The 17,690-nt window shown below is 47.7% G+C and overlaps 1 protein-coding gene across 7 annotated transcripts in view; it reads right to left on the reverse strand.

The window, feature by feature from the left end:
• p120ctn (adherens junction protein p120) overlaps nucleotides 1-6,457 on the reverse strand; it is a 123,320-nt gene extending 116,863 nt beyond the window's left edge. For 4 of the 7 annotated variants that reach the window (XM_055064174.2, XM_055064176.2, XM_055064177.2 and 1 more), the window contains exons 1-2: nucleotides 3,742-4,140; nucleotides 2,503-2,644 (exon numbers count right to left, since the gene is read on the reverse strand). In XM_055064174.2, the coding sequence (XP_054920149.2) occupies nucleotides 2,503-2,640 (138 nt within the window). In that variant the 5' untranslated portion in view covers nucleotides 2,641-2,644; nucleotides 3,742-4,140. Of the gene's footprint in view, nucleotides 1-2,502; nucleotides 2,645-3,741; nucleotides 4,141-5,542 lie in introns of those variants that run through there. The other 3 variants (XM_055064175.2, XM_055064171.2, XM_055064173.2) reach the window with 2 other exon arrangements.
• Between the last annotated feature and the right edge of the window lie 11,233 nt (nucleotides 6,458-17,690).

Raw genomic sequence — 17,690 nt, forward strand, 5'->3', positions numbered from 1 at the left:
TTTTCGCAAGTTCGACCAAGGTGGCATTTGTAATTGTGCCATGTATTTACTGCTAGCCAGTTATCTGCGGCGTATGACTTGTGGCATCGAATGCAGCATGAAGTGACATTGCATAAATGTCAATCTGATGTGGGCACTGTCGATGTTCACCTGGTGATCTAACGGCTTAGAAAGCTTGCTCTGCAGGCGCTTCTGCCGAAAGGCCACGACCCCCTCCCTCCTGAGCCTCGAAAAGACATCTGGCACACCGCCATCTGGGTTAGCCCTTTACCGATGAATGTTCCCTAGAGGCAACATACCAGAAATAGTTTTTTCTATCTGATTTTTCATATTGAGTACAAAGCTTTTGGCTAAACGTACGGCCAACACTGAATGAGAACAACAGGCGGCAAGCATCCTTTGTTGGTGTAGAGCAGGAGCGCAGGATGAAGTCGAAGAAATTCGGCACACGACTCGCTTTCTCTTGAAAGAGCAGTCAGATGATAAGAGAGCAATGCAAGGTCTCCGGCTACAGTGGTGTCACACAAGTGGTTGCAAGCAAAGCAAATGAACACGCATGTCTCACACATGACAATAGCTGTCTGAACTAATGCCAAGCGAAGCCATAGGTGGTTTAAGGTGAAGCCCCACTTCTAAGTTGTGCCTAAGGTTTACCCCCGATTGCTGATAACATCTCCCCTCCCACAAAAAAGAAATATATATATATATATTTCTTCTTTTTTTCCCTTTTCGTTGATTATGCTTATTCTTGATATGTATTGCAGACCTACATCGCAAATAACATTTTCTTTTATTTATACATGCTGTCATTAATGGATTAATTAGGGGATAAAGGAAAATATTGGAACCCTCGTTTGTGGCCTGTTTTGAAGCGTTTCATACAACACTTACAAAGATTCTCTGCTGTCGTGAGAAGAAACACGGTGATTTCATATTTGAAAAAAATTGTGGCCACGCTATGGGTGACGGAAGTTTGAAGAGTGTAGATTAATTATGTGGGTTGCAAATAATTACTAATTTTCTCCCAATTTTCCTTGGTTATAGGAGGTGTGTCACTGTTCTTGCCGATCTCTTCGGCAGCCACGTTGTTTATATGTCGTTGAAGTAGGAGACGTGTTATGGGTCGCCCTTGGCACAGTGTCAAATATAGGAAATGTCCCTCAGGTCATAAGTCCCGTCATCTGTTCTGACAAGAACAATGAAAGAAAAGAATGCACAGAGGAAAACTGCAACGAGAAAAGCACGGAGGAAAGAGCAAGCTAGGTCAAACCAAGCAAAATGCAAAGTGTGCGATCGTTCTAGCTGGTAATCCATGATACACACAGCATTATAGCAGACATAGGACAGCGCTTGTCTCAGTCATGGCTTTCCATCATACGTCTGCTGTCGTGCTGTGCACATTGTGAAATGCAAGGGAAGCAACATTACTGCTGTCATAGTAAGGCCAAAGGGTTTCTTGTCCTTAACTAAATAGAGCTTACTAAAATTGAGCATTCAGCGCCTTACGAGTAGGAGTAAGGAGCTATAACCAGGACACCAATTTGTCAGGTTTTCATGCAGCTGTTTCGTAGACAAATCGCAAATAAATCCTCCTTGCTGACCCACAGCGCAAGGCTCAAAGAAAACAGTTGAGCTGTCAGGGAAGTTAGTGATGACATCATGGTTTTTGCAATGATGCAACATGTCTTGGGAGCAAACAGCACCAAGCATGAGACACAGAAAATGAAGACACAGGATGTTACAAAGTGTCCCATGTTGAGGGCTGTTTGCTCCCAAAAGTCCCAGTTTTATGTTTCCCAGCTGTAGTGGTAATATTCTGAAGACTGCTTGCAAAAAGAAAAAAAAAATAGAAAAGGAAGAAGAAAACCTTCCTGCAATGTCTACTGTGTTGCTGGCCATCACATAATTCTACACTGCAGAAATTCATGCATAGCAGTTTCCTCACAAACTCAAGAAGGTGTCATTTACTTAAGTGCCTTTTTCTTGGGTCTGCTAAATAAAGAATGGCCACGTATTGGTGTGCGAATATGCACGAATATCAGTTCCATCACGTTTGCATTAAATGCAGCACCGTCATTGATACTTCGATCTAGAATGCTGAATAAGTATGCTGCATTGAAAAGAAATCAAAATCTGTGCATTGCTGGCTTTTTCCAGAGACGACACTTAAGACCAGCAGACTCCAAATGAGTGCCCAAGCACAAAAACACAGTGTTTAGCTCAGCACAGTTGAACATCGATATATCGAATTATCGGATCTAACAAAGTAAATATAGAATGCATCTAGTTGATATCACCATGTAACATACACTTGTAACAAACATTGGGTATAACGAAGGTATTCTCGCACCAGATGCAACTTTGTTACAAAGTTTGACTGCATCTTGAACTTGCAGCTGCTACGTCATTACTCTTTGTTCCGCAGTGACATATGCTCAAGTGCTTTGGAAAGAAGTGTGGATGACTGTACCACTTATCACGGCAATGGGCTGCAGCCCTCACCTGTTCTTTCACGGACTGGAGTATGCTGGCTGCTGAGCTATTTGGGTAGGTGTGCATTAACGGCGGCTCCGGCGGTGGAGCATCCTGGCTCGCCGGCATGGTGCTGTGCTCTCCAAGCGGAGCTGATGGAGATCCCATTCAACTGCGGCACAAGACATTGTCTCCATTCAGCCAGTCACACACTTCGCAATGCCAAGAGGTCAGTCAGAGCCAGTGGTCTTTTGGAAGTGGAAACAGCGGAGAGGATAGATTCAAACTACCAATGCACAACGAGTTTGCTGACACATTGTAATGACAAGCCACCACCATATGGGATTCAACAAAGCTGACCCCTCAAACGACTTACTATTCAACTTGACCCTGCGAGTTGAGAAACAAATGGTGATCCAGCGAGCAAACACCTAACAGTGAAAATGCACCTATGTAAAAAAGCACTATGTATAGCTCACATACTTTGCTGCACTTTGTGATGGAAAATGTTCAGAACATTCAGGTAGCCCGGCCAGGAAAGCTGCTTTTCGTGAAAGGTGTTAATTTTGTGCATCAGTCATGCGACTGAAAACTATTAACAGCGCACAAAGGTCGGTTAAGGACGCAACACAGGCGCTGTGTCTTTTGTTACTAGTTTCCAAAATGTACCAAATCGTCCAGCTTTCGACTCTTCAGCATGTGATCTGCGAAGAAGGTGGCAAACATCTGTTTCAGTTTCAACAAACCTTACACAACGATGATGCCAACCATTATTTCTACGAACAGTGTGCGACAATACACCGAAAAGCTGCCCATGGCGACGACGGACACTTCCTTAGGAATTGGCCACAAATTAAAATTATACGGGCTGCACACAACTTAGGGCTGAAGTCCCCGTTCTAAATCAGCTGAACGCCAACGCTAATTTCCCATGCACCTGCAGTGATACAACGACGCACGCTACAGGTGCTGTCAGCTGAAACGCACGGGCCGAAGCCACGCTCGAGCGAGATATTTTTTTTTTCCCACGACAAACGAGCCGGAGTACGATGAAGCACGAAACCGCGTACTAGCCCCGAGGACACGGAGATGAAATCGGCGTCCTCTGGGGCTGCGGTTTTTTGAGGTCAGACCAAACAAAAAAAAGCCTTCCGACTCGTCGCAACAGGAATCCTAGTTTTTTTCACCGCGCCACGCAACGTCATCGAGTGTCACGCACGGAGAGAAGCCGGTTCGACGGCGACAACAAAACGGGGCCGGAGAACTTACCCAGCCGTACGCCTGAACTTAGTCCGTGGCGGCCGCATCACTGGCATGAATACGACGCCTTCGAGGCGTTGGCACCCAAAGCAAGACCAAACCTGCGGCGTCTTTCGTTGGAATGCGGCGTCTGCTTCGAACTGAAGTCGTTGGGGTCCGTCCGTACGAGACCCGCTAGGCCTAAGAGGTCCGCGGCCCGCACAAAAGCTCAACGTCTCCGCGCACTGGTCAGTGAGGAATTCGTGCGCTGGCCGCCAATGCTGCAATCGACCGGACGAGCCGCCGACTCAGCGCGCGTGGTCACACGGAGCTCTAACTCGAGCAAACCTGTCACTCAACGACGTCCGAAACACGGCTTCGTAGCATCCACAAGCACAGTTGACACTTGCGCGGAACAGGAATGAAACTAGAAATCAAGCAAACAACTTCGAAAGCGGCATTGTCGTGGTTCTCCAAACTGTCCCTAGAGGGGACGACTGTAGGAAGGAGGCGTGGGTGAGGGGGGGCTAGCTGGCGGCGGCCGCTTCGAGGGGCCGTATAAGAACGGCGTTGCATTATTTGAAACAGCGGTGGTGGTTGGCGGCGGGCGGTGACTGACCTGCGGCCTGGCTGGCTGCGGACGGCGACTCGCGCAGCACCTACACAACAAAAGCAAAGCGGCGACACAAAAGAAGAATGAAGAGTATCTAAAGAAGTTTACCTCAAAGAGTAGTCTCCCTTTCCCATCGTCCCGACTACCGCAAAAGCTGCTGCCCTCTCCGAAGAAGGCCATATGGGACGGACGTCGCGGGTTGCGCTTTTGTGTTGACGCTCGCTCATTTGGCGACAGTTGCGGGTCCCACCGCGGGCGCTATGCTGTGCGCGTCGATATTTCCGAGAGGAGGCAGATTCGGTTACTTGCAGCTGACGTAACGAACAGAGCCCAGTCGCTCACTGCTCAAATTATAGAGGAAGAAAAGCGTAAGAGGCGAGTCAAGAATGTGGGCATGAGTCCAAGTAGTGCGCAGATGCACGAGCAGAAGAAAAAAAAAAAAAGGAAGGGGGAGGGAGGGGGGAGGTAGTGCGGCATGGAGCGTCCGAAACTCGATCGCGCGCGCTGGCATGAGAAATTTGAGAAGAGCGCTGCGAGGAATCCGGTGAGCGTGATTTTAATAAAACATGACGAGCCGAGGCAGGCCGCCGGTCTCACAAGCACGTGCGGTATACAGGGCTGTACGAGTGGAAAAAATAAATATGGAACTAAATCACATCATGAAATATCGCCGCTGTCACGAGGAATGCCGTTACTTTCACTGGCCTCCTTGCGTTCACTGATATCGCAGCATCTAAGATTGATTTCCAAGTCAGGCAGCTGGACATATGCGCTCCGATCGCGAAAGAATGGCCAAGTTATCTTTTATGTCAAATTTCTGCCAGCATTTGCGTGGTTTACATTAATTCACTTCTATGCACCTATCAAAAACATCGCCGAGATAACAAGGAATATACCGACAGCCAATGATATAAATGACGGGCTTTTTCTCATTTTAAAACTAGCGCGCTCTTTCCTTTCTCGTTTTTTTTTTTTGCTTCTTTTTCTCCATGAAATGACTACTGAAATATGGTCTAACGGGCTGTTATGTTGCATAATTGCGGATTCATGTGGCAGGGGAGTCATTAAAAACTTATTTAGTTATTTAGTAGAACACAAATAATAAAACAAACGCACTTCATACATCCGCTACAACTGAGCCAGCTGAATTAAATGGCGAGCCACAAGAATGAAAAACGCGTTAACCTAGTACCGGAGAAAGTTTGCATGCGTAATTACCTTCCATTTTCCCAGGTTGTGTCGGTGCTCCCTGCAAACTCATTTCGGGTGGTGGTTCGCTGTCTCTGCAGTGCGGGCATCGAACCAAGAGCCCCTACGAGATCCAATTGCTGTGTTCAAAGCCGACGCACCCGGGTAGGCAACGTGATCACAACAAAACACCGGCACAACCCGCATTCCCCTCCCGAAAGTTCGCACCAGAAAGCAGCAAAAGCAGTGTAGCAGGGAGTCGACACGGCACTGGTTTCACAAGATGAGCCGTGTGATGAGCGCGCACTCGAGTTTCCGAGCTCGCTTCAGTTATACGCAGAGTGCAGGCTCTCGAACGAGGAGTGAAGTATATAAAAAAACAAAACACAGCGATGAAGTGCAGGCAAGATCCTTCTGAGAGCCCTAACCCTAACCCACGGAGAGCTCAGAACCCTGGGCCCGAAATCGCCATACGAGTACGCTGCTCCAGCGGCCGGCGTCCCACAACGACTGCAACGAGCGATAGCACCGAGCTCGCCCCCGGAGAGGTATCTGCGGACACAGAACACGTTGCCGCGACGACCTTCGCCGTTCAATGCTGGCCGTTATTCGTCACGGTAGCGTTGCTTCTTCGACGCATCGAACGAAGGGTTGGCATGAAAACACACCGCTCGCGTCGCTGGCACCACACCGTCGCCTCCGCTGCTGCTACAGCACATCGCGAACGGGGCGATAGAGACCCGCGCACTGCGCTCCACTTAGCTCACATCTCGATATCCCGTCGCCGGTTTGGCACTCGAGGCGCGTTATCCGCAAGAAAAGTGGGAGATAAGGGAACTGGCTTCCGCGTCTCTTTTTCAGAAGGGCGTAAACTCGAACTGCAGTGCGCGAACTCCACTAGCACTTCGCCGCTGCCCGTCCTTCGACCGGCAAAAGCCTCCTTCCAGGCGTGTATCGCACGCAGGCAGCCGCGGTGACCGCTATCTGGACATGTGGCGCCCTCTGTTCGCGAGCGCCAGAGAGTAACGGCGTTCTCTAGCCCTGGAAGCACTCGGTAATGTAACGAGACGAAGCTGCTGCCGATCTTGCGTAGAACGTGATCCCTCTTACCCTTCCCTCATCTGAAGCTGTGTTTTTCAGTGGCCCTACAGGGCTGGCAGGCTCTGTTCGGTACGGGGTGGTCCTGGGAGTGTTTCATTTATCGGTCAGGCCTGCGGGGGTCGCCATGCATCGAACAGTTTCGTCAAAGCGTGTTGCGCCTTTGGCGGTGTCTGGCTTTTTCGAGCGAATCCCGGGACCTGGCCGGCTGGCGTCATCGTTCACGGCTCCTTTTCCTTCGTCCTCAGAAAGAAGGCAGGGCGGCACTTTCGCTCGTGGGATGGACGCACGTCGCAGATTCCTGTGCGTGCGCTCGCTCGACACAGAACAGAGCCATCAAAATGCGGCGCTGCTTCTTGTTGCACTTCGCCTTTGCTTTCACTTGGACGGGTGATCAATAATAAACTTAAGACACGCGCCGCCGCGAGTATTGACTCACGTGAGGCTTTATTGTGAGGTAAGAAAGTCGAGCAGTTTCTCTATTACTTTTTTTTCTGTTTAGGCCTAGCTGTTTCTTCCATTGTCGTTAGTTTCCTGCCTCATGTAGCCCGATAGAGTTTGACTAGCAAGAAGAACGTGCTTTCGGGAAGAAACATATTGGCAACGTCTTTACAAGGAATAAAACAACAGAAGCACGCACATTGACACACAAACACACAGTTGGGCAGAATGGTTTCTATTCCAGGTCTTTTGTACCGAACGAAATGGTGGAGCACATTTGCCAGTGGAGCCAAACACACCAACACTTTCGCAAATGCGAAAGGGCTCTAGCAAAGTTTAGCGACGGACGCATACCTTAACCGAAGTTTTCAGTTGGACGAGTTTCTGGGTAACGAATTTAACGCCACTATACCAAGACACCAGGTGTCATAGCCGGTGTTTATGAGCGAAGTTGGAAATCAAGGCGTCAAGGTCAGTGCCGCAAAGAGAAGTCTGTGACATCAATTGCATTATTTTTTTCTTGTTCCCCTGTTATCCACGGAAAATTATTAACGGCGTATAAATGGCATATTTCAGCTACATTTCTTTAAAAATTTTATTGTTTTATGTTCAAGATAAGCCATTACGACTGAGTTCGGATGCTACCGAAGCAAGAAAGAAAAGAAAAAGGAAAAAAAAAAAACGCGATCTCGGGGCGGAAACAGGCTGACAGAAGGTAACAGAAAGATGGCGTCAAAGGGACGTTGTTGCAGACGTTACACCCTTGTGTACACTCTTAAAAAAGTTTGCACCCCTTGGGGCTTATCTTGTCCCACAACGATAATCATCATCCGCCCCGTTTGCGTTTCCTTTCTTGAAAACTCTGCGCTCTCCCTACTTTCCTGTCTAACACGCCGATAACGCGCACGCCGTTCGTGACCTGGAAGTACCGGTCTCGCAGCGTTAAAGAAAGGAAATGGGGCAAGATAGATGACAATTATCGTTGTTGGACAAGATAAGCCTCAAAGGGCGCAAACTTTTTAAAGAGCTAGCTCCGCGACAGGGCAACCGAAAAAGAGGCTTCGTATATAAGCGCTGCATGAAGATATCAGTTACACAATATGAACTCGATTGGCCCGTGAGAAGCGCGACCAAAGGAAGGAGGGGGGCTTAGCCTTCCCGATATTTCGTCGCGCTGTTATTCACGGCGACCAAGACAACCACCTGCACCGTAAACTATCGTAGGATTTTGTCTATAGAACGCCCTTTGACGCGTTGGAAACAGTTCGCCGCCTCCATCTGCAACATGGCGGCAACATAATGTTACTGATCTTATCGCGTACCGCACAAGCACAAACTGTTCGGAAACGTGTTACCATAGCGCCCAGCCAGAGAGACCTCCTCATGCTTGACCCGCACACTGACTTGCCGCTTGCGAACTTGGACACAAGTGTGGTCCTGGGGTCCCCTCCAACTATCTACACTTCTCTCTCCTTCCTCGCTTGCCTCTTCATTATGTTTTTTATTCTTTTCTCCTCCCCCTCCCCAAGGAACGGTTGTAGTCTTGTGGTCTCCACTTCTGGTGAAACATACACGCGCCCCTATACATTTTCATCTCGCCGATGGACGACGCCATGGCAAGTACGCGCATCATGCTCTGTGGACTAAGCCCTGTACTTTCTTTTCATTCTGTCGCTCCATCATTTGCAGCGAGAGGATGTGTCGTCACGCGTTCAAATTTAGATTTTGTTGTTTTTCCTTCTTTTGCGGCAGCACCCCGAACAAACAAGATATCCGGCTACGCCACTGCGGCCGGTGATATGTTCCCGGCCCATAAGCGTGCTCACGGTTGACTGCGTTGAGCGGCGCCCCCCGTCAGTCAAACATTGCGCTCGCATATTTGGGTCAAATGTTTTCTGATGGTAATAGAGAGTTTTAGCTTAGGGGACGCAAGCGGCTTGCGTACGCAATAACTACGGGCGACGGTACTGCGCATGCGCAGACACAGACGTAGCGGTCTGTGCATGCGTAGTACCGTCGCCCCTAGTTCTTGCGTACGCAAGCCGCTTGCGTCCCCTACACTAAAGCTCTCTAATGACTGACTGATAAGAATTGATGACGTAATGGCGTCTGAGGTCATAGAGCGCCATGACAAGAAAATCGGTAATTGGAATCTTTAAAAGCGAAAGCGTGCAAATGGATAAAATTGAGCTGTGTAGCTGCGAAAAATAAACTGCGCGAGAACGTTAAAACTGCAAGAAAAAGAAAGATAGGTTGAAAAAGTGTGGGATGTAATCATGAATGAAGCATTAACGAAAAAATTAAGCGACCACAGCAAGCGGCACATCGACGGCTCATACGTATCGTCATGATGCGATACGTATGATCATACAAACAAGTGTCTTGGAAACTTCGAAATGGCGGGGCTTTTACAGATATTTCGGCGCCCGAATCAAACCTATGATTCATGTGGTCAGTATAATAAAGTATTTTCTTTCAAAAGCGGCAAATTCGACTCAAGGCGAATCGGCGGTTACCTACAAAGAAGTCGTGTCGGCATTCCCCAAGAGTACTGCACCGTTCGAATTTGATCGATCGATCGATAGATTCATTCATTCATTCATTCATTCATTCATTCATTCATTCATTCATTCATTCATTCATTATTGGTTTGTCACAATTTAAATTTGTGCCGCACACGTATGGTAGTGAAAGCCCTTAAATGTGGCATCTGCCGTTTTAGTCTTACGCATATTTATCCAGTGCCTACGGTCAGGATGTTGCCCGCGTTAAATTATCAGTATAATCTGATCTTAACCATAGTGGTAGGTTCGACACCCTAAAGTGACGCAATGGTTGATGCAAAGGACTCCACATAGTGGTGTCCCCTGGATTAACTTTGACCGCGTGATCTTGCTTTGTATTTTTAATGTGCACTAAATTTAAGTACACGAGCGTTTCACTGCAAATTCCGCACCTATCAGAACACGGCAACCGCAGACAGATATACAGAACCCGCGATTCTGTGCAGGCATTGCGGACCGAAGGACCTGCTTTACACGGCACATTTGTTCCATCGGTTTGCATCCTCAGAACTGATGTAACGTCAGCGTTCAGTGCAAGTCTTCGAACAAGCGAACGAAAGAAAATATCTAAAGAGAGACAGAGAGAGAAAAAAGAAAGAGAGGGCGGCGTCAACTGTCTTTTGTTTTCTGGAAACGTTTATGAGCTCTTCTGGTGACGGGCTTAGAACAGTCTTCTCATTGGCATCAGTCGTATGGCCTTTCTGGTTAAAGAACATAGTCAAATTTGCATAATTGCTACTAATAATAGTAATAGCACACCCGAAAGTGGGGTCATATATATCGAGGGATCAGTCAGGGGCTTGCCAGCCGAGGGGAGACGTTGTGACTTAAAGAGAACGCGCTTCGTCACCATACGGTGACGCATGGCACTCTGGAAGTTGTACACGTCATGCCAAAGCGGGAGTGTCTACCAACGAGAGTGACCGACCGATCGATCGAGGCGCGCAGTGTGATCAGGCAACTTCGGCGCGTTACAGAATGAGAGAGAGAGAGAGAGAGCAAGAAAGAGGAAGGGAACGTGTCAGGGAGAGTGAAAAACACCACTAGGCGGCGCCTCACTAAAACGGCGCAGCGTTGTAGAAGCTACGAGAGCTGGATGCAGCCAGTTATGTTATACACATACGGGTGGTATAGAACAGCGAGATTTTCGAATCGAATCACGCGCAAATACCCGAAAACATGTGGCTTCGAATGTTGAATCCAATGCCGAATGATTTCGCTAGTAGAAGAGATAGATCGAAGAACGCACTATGGTTTGTTGCGAACTTAGCGAAGTTCAGTGACGAATTTTTCGCCTAAATTGGCGTAAGAAAAACTGCGTCGTCATTCGGCCTCGTCCCTCTTGTTATTGTCTCTTGTGCGGAAACCAAGCGCGGTAAACCAAACGATGACGTAATATACCCGCCGTCAGTCTAGGGAAGAAACATGCTTAGAATGTGCTCCAATTGGGGCCATTGTTGGAGACAGTCTATACGTTCACAGCTAAGAAGACAGCTTCAATTCCAAGCAATGAAACGCAGCTGGAACAGTTTGGAAGACGTCTCTGCGACGCGACGCCACGTCACGTCAAGGAAAAGCAAGGAAAACCACATATCGTAGTTCTATATTATGTAAACACACACTGCAGTTTGCACAAAGCGCGTAGAAAAACGTGACTACGTTTTCCTGTGAGCCAGAGGACCTAGCAGTCGCGTTTTCAAGCCTTTGTTCACTGTCATTTTGTGTACAGCAGACTGGCCTGCATAATTTTTTACTTTGATGACGTCTTCGCAAAACTGCCTTTCTCGCCTTTCGTCAGACCTGGAACGAGACTTAAAATGGCCTCTGTTCGTTTAGTTATTTAGCCATCTGCATCGAGTATTGGAACAGTCTGCATCAAGAAACATCAGCGAGGCATCGCGAAAAAAAAGAAAAAGAAGAAACGAAAATTCAGCGGCGATATAATGTTAAATGACGGAGAAATGCGTTAGCATTGAGTCGCACCTCTTTGAGGTCCCTCTTTGACAACCAAAACATTGTGCTTCATTGTTTCTTCTTACTTACCAATTTTCGGGACCTTCTTGTGAACTCTTTCGGGGCCCTGAATCAAATTTCTGCTTCTTACACTCGGTTTAGTTAATAGTTTTTTTTTTCTTAAATGCAGCAAATTTCGTACAGATCGATTCGACGGTTGTCTAATGCGAGTATTTCTGTGTTTCTCATACATTAATTTTGAATAGGGAAATCGTATTTGGCCTCGAGCTAAAAACTTCCTTTTAAATGCCCTCGCTTCAGCCCTCACGGAGTCCCTAGCGGCCATATTGTTCAGACTGAAAATTAGACTTGTTGGACTACATTCATGGTAGCAAGCAAAGCTCGGCGCTAAGAGTCGGCAGCGAAGGTACTCCACTTATCCTCAAACGGAATTCGAAAGCTGCAAGTCATCGACCTCCGAACCATTCTGACGTCACTCTATCCGTGCAACCGTTCGAACAGATGCCGCTGGCTTGTGAGGCGGTTTGAGAGGAAGCTTTAGCTCAGGGCCGACTCCAATTTTCCCGCTCAAGGGAACACATAAACGCAGGTACGCTCTCGCTAGACCACTTACGAACAAAAAAGACAATGATCTGTGTTTTTCTTTTTGCATATCAGGGAGAACGCTAAATTCTACTGATTCTTGGAAGCAGATAGAGTTTCGATTTATAGGCCATCAACACTTTAAAACAAAAATTACGGAAATCGCCATATTTCAGAAATATTTACAGGGTGCATTTAACACTGAGGTTCAAGGCTGTCAACAAAATGGTGGACAGCTCGCACGTAAAACGATGCCGTCATCCTCTTCGTCTACGCTACAGCGATGACTCCTTTCTGTCGAGTTCAGTGCAAAGCATTATAGCGATATGGAGCATGAAGCTTGCAACTCCTACTCAGCAACAATAAAAAAAGAGAGATAAGCAGAAACCAATGAAGACATTTACCAAAGTAAGCGACTAGCTTTCTGGATGTACCGAATTATCCGTAAAAGTCGTGGTTGCAACGTTTCTTCTAGCCTTCTCGGTTGTCATGGCAACACCATGCTGATCAACGCCTAGCTTCGCGTCGCCTTTCCGACTTCTATTCCTTACAGTCACCACAGCAGCACGTTGAGCCACCGCCTTCGCCGATGCACTAGTTTCACCAGCCTCTGGCGTGACGCCAGCGCCTCTTCGACGAAGCAGCGAAGTCCGGAAACACCGGCGCCTTTCTCGCTTGTCCCGTCGACCTACTTTCTCAGCGATATATCCGCCTCCATGGAGGCCCTCTCCTGCTCCCTATATGGAGCTACCCTCTCCTCATTCTATGCACGGAGAAATTCCGGCCATCGAGTAGAAAAAGGGGGGAGGGAGGGAGCTAAAGGAGGCTTTAAAGTCCAACATCGATTTCACGAAACCAGATTTTACGATTTTTTATTCAAGGAAGTTTTCGGGCGAGTACATGCAGTGAAAAGTATGGAGATTCCAGGTTTACCACGAGGGAACATAAGACGCGCTTGGCGGGCGTGCTTTGATAAGCGCGCATGAAGGGAACGATTACACCTCTTTTCTTTTTCTTGACTAAATGGAATGTTTGTTATTCGCATAGGTCTTCTAGATCCTTTCGTTTTAACGAAGTTCTCAATTTAACGAAAAAAATATCCAGTATACTATAAATCGAGATTTAACTGCCTAACGATAACGATAGCGTCCGGCGCGACGACTTACGGAGTGACGGGCTTTCGTCCCGCGTGACTTTAGTCAATCAAAGCGCGCGCAGAAAGCGATACACCCGGAAACGATCGATTCTGCAGTGCAGCTCCAGCACTGTCGTTGATAAGCGTATACCTTTGCTCGCCCCTTTCGCGTCATCAATAACCACGTGGCGTTTATAGTGCTTGCGTAAGCGCTGTGTGCCACGTGTGTCCTGCAGTCAATTAGCGTGATTTACGACGCATGAGCAGAGTAATCGTTAAGCATCGATAAAGTCGGGAGGTTCAGCCACGTCAAATATACTCAGCGGGGGCCGACTGTGGGTGTGCTGCTTTAGGCTTAACTATAGTGCCGCTGCGCAATAGTTTGCTGCCTATGTAAACTGCAGCGGCTGGGAAAAAGTCCGTACAGTTCCGTTGTTACCAAGTCGCGCGAGGTTAAACAGAGGGCAACAGTTCTATAGACATTTGCACTGAATATCACTGTCACTACTTAAAAGCTGCACTACATACTGCGGCGGTTTGAGTCGCTTGACTGGGTGACGGACTCGGTCAACGTCCACATAATTACTATTCTTCCAGTTTCATACGCAGACTGCGATCTCCACGAACGGAAGTTCGGAAGGGGGCTTCTTCTTATAAAGTGTCTTAGTGTGGAGAAGCAACCTTCGAGGAGCGCTCGCCACATTTGTCATTAAACATCTGTCCCGCGTCCTTCCTTGTCCACGTTTGTCCGTGCTCGTTTCTATCCGTTTCTATCATACGAAATTGCTAGGCTTTCGAGGACAGGCATGCGTAAGCCTTTGAGACACATACGGTAAATCATACCGCACGCAGGCTTGTCGCCTGCAAGATAGGTATTTTTGCAGATATGCGAAAGCCTGTCGCGAACGCATATTTTATTCATATGTGTTACAAAACTCGCACCCTCTGGTATTCATTATTCCCGACTTGAATTCGAGGCACACACTACTGGTTAGGTCAGATGAATGTGTGGAGAAGCGCACTTGCAAATTTGCATACCTGTCTACAGTGATGTAATTCAATTGTCTGCATTGAGAAGGATACTTTTGGTGCCCGTGACTAAATGTTTACCCTGCCTTTCTAAGCACGTAATTAATTAAGATAATTGCAGTGAACCTTCGTACAGCAGTCGGGCGCCGCTCCAGCCGGTGTAGAGCCTCATGAATGTTTTTGTCCACGAGGGACATCAAAGAAAAAAAAAAACGCTAAACCCGTCTAGATCTGGACTCAAAGTATACTTTAAAAAAGATAATATGTGTTAGTTTTGTGGCAAGAGGTTTATTACTAGAAGAGAAATTGAGAGCCAAACTTCCAACTTTCTTTTTTTTCGCACCGAAACCTCAGCGTTGGTACGTCAGTGTGACGTCACGGATGTCAAACAATAGATATAGGCTGGTATTGCGACGTAAATGCTATTGAAACTTGCTTAATTTACTGTTTTGTTAATTCAGAATGCGATGTAGTCAATCCTTATCGATATGAACTTTCACGGAACAGCCATCAGCATCCATGACGTCACGGCACGATATAGTACGGAAATTGCAAGGCAGCGTCGCCACATCCTTCGTGAATCTTGTATTTCCGCCACCGCCCCCACCCCCGCCCTCGACACCTACAGCACAGTAGGCGTCGTGGCCTGGACGCGGAATTGTCGCAGTTGCATGACGTCGAGAACCTCGGTTTTCGGTGGAAATGTAAATGATCCGGAATATCACAAAGCGAGGAGCGCGGCCGGACTCTGTACAAAGTCCTGCATACTTCGCTTAAACGGACACTAAAGGCAAATGCTAAGTCGACGTGGACTTTGAAAATACCATTCTAGAAACCTAGCTCGCAACGTTTATTTCGTGCCAACAAAAGACTTAATTTACGAGAACATCGCATCTGAAGGTTCTTAATACCTCTATCGCAATTCAAATCTCCCGCCACCCAGCCGGGGAGTGGTGACGTTCCATACGCCATAACCACTCTACCGACGGCGGTGCGGTTTGTTGGGCAAAACGCAAACGCGCGGTCGTGGGGAAGCCGAGCCAAGAGCAAAAGGCTGAATTCACCGCTGCAGCTGCTTTTGGTCAAGTGGTGTGGACCGTTCTGGCATCCCGCGACATCGCACGGAAGTGGAATTCTCTGCTATTTCCAGTTTGTGCGAGTTTTGCGAGTCAGCAAAACCAGCGGACCACTACGCAATAACGAAACTACTGAAATAGGAAGGCGCAGGCGGCGCAGAGTCGAACGAAAACGTGCGACCACCCGTGTCGTTTTCAAGGCTAAAATCAATTATTTCTTTCTAAAAATGAAACAGAACTGGACAAGTAGTATCTTGTTTCACTTTATAATACAATACTATGATACTTTCTTAACGACTGGTTTAGTGCTAGTGACAAAATTTTAATGAGGAGGGCCTTTGTCATCGGCCAAGTATTTGAATCTCCCGGGGGAGCCTCTAATCGTGTTCTGCATTTACCTCAATTTCTCAGTTGCTAAGGCCATAATACTGCCGCCTTAGATATTCTCGAGCTGTAAAAAAAAAAAAAAAGATTTTGCGCTTACCGCTGCACATTTCTTGAGGAAATTTTGCAGAATGATCGCAATTTGTAGTATACGTCGTTAAGTGTTACACTTGCCACAGCTAATTACCTGTTCTTAAGAAATAAAGAAGTGCATATTTGCCTTCGCTTATGGGGATGCGAGCTGCTGACATGACGGGACGAGCATTACCACCCCTTAACCTTCGTAAAGTAGCGACACTCTCCTCCTCCGCCTTCACTCCTCCTCGTTTCTCCTCTCTTTCACGCTCCCTCCTCGACCGTGGCGCCACCTACACTGCTTGAGCGTAGCAACGGCGCCAACATGCGCTCCTCGCCACTTCGCCGACGCTTCTCGAGCAAAAATGGCGCTGATGCACGGCGCGAGGGCCCACGTGATGCTATTAGGCAAATAGCGACGTGGCGTCGGCCGCGGCCAGAGCGCGCGAGGAGGAGGCGGCATTCTTCAAAGCGTGGCACTACTTTACGAAGTTAAAGGGGTTTTAACGAGCATAAACTTGTTCCGCCGCCTGCCGGCAGCTGCAGAAAGCAGCGTTTCAAGCAGGGATGCTGCGTGTTCCAGGAGCGGGCCACACGCGGAAACCCTTCGTGACCGACTGATTAAAACTCTACGGCTTGCGCCGTCGCGGCAGCAGTTCGCATCCTCATAAGCGAAGGCAAATTTGCACTTCTTTTCTTAAAAGCCAGCCAATTAAGTGTGACATGGGTTACAGTGAACGACGTAGACACCAACATGCAATCCTTCTGCAAAATTTCAGCAAGAAGCAGCAGTAAGCGTAAAATTTTTCTTAAAACACGTTATGCATTTAAACACGTTAACCCTTTTCGCGGCGATCCCGTGAGTGCTACCATGTTTCATCACGTGGTGACGCGCCCATTGCTTGCCTCAACTGCCTCCATGTTTACAATGGGTGTGTATGACGCCGGTGCGGCTTAGCAAATCTCTGTTTCGGTAGATATTGTAGATGGTGACTGGGTGGACGACACGAAGCATTGGCCACAACTTCAGAGAACACGCAAAAGAGCTTTGGGAGCTGACTAACCCATGTCCAAACCGCGCGAGCAGCGTATATGGTGCTTGTTCTAAAAGCGGGGCTAAATATGTATTCTAGGCTATATCCAAACTTTGTGCTCATTTCTTGAATCAGGATTAGTGCGTTTTGCTCTTCCGTCTTTTTTTGGCAAATACTTTGAAGCAGCGGCTTGTCACATTTCTCAGTAAATTTCCTCGGTGCGGTCACTATCTGATTAGTTTCTGCCTAATCGCTCACGGGTGTGTTCAGCTCTGATAGATTTGTTCTTGCTGCGCGCAAGGCTTTAAACTTAGCTGTTTTGTACATTGTACTACCTTGTAGCACTCGCTTATTCTTGGGGGCCGTCACGAAACATTCAGCTTCGACCATTCGTGGACTATCGGTGTAGTCGGCCGTCATTTATTGTGCTTATATGGTGCGCCTGTGTTCAAATGTGTGCCCATTCACCCATTTGGGTAGATGTGTGTAGATACTGTGCGCGAAACTTACTAAGAGAAGAAGTGGCGCTACTACCTTTGTCATTGTTTAACTCTTGCCGACGTTCCGAGGCTGAAGCACTCTCTGTGAAGGTCAGCGACACAATGCTGGCGGATGAACAAATTCCTTTATCCTCCAGCAAAGCCGTACATCTCGAAGTGCCGGTAACTCGTCGTACGGACAGTTGCAGCAGCGGTCCGCAAACTTGGCCCCACTGATTCATTACATTCCTTAATATTCCAATCACTGTTTTTGCAGCCAACTGCTGCTGTACACGTCTACAATTCA

This window comes from Dermacentor andersoni, chromosome 11 (assembly GCF_023375885.2).
Source record: "Dermacentor andersoni chromosome 11, qqDerAnde1_hic_scaffold, whole genome shotgun sequence".
NCBI classification, from domain to species: Eukaryota; Metazoa; Arthropoda; class Arachnida; order Ixodida; family Ixodidae; genus Dermacentor; species Dermacentor andersoni.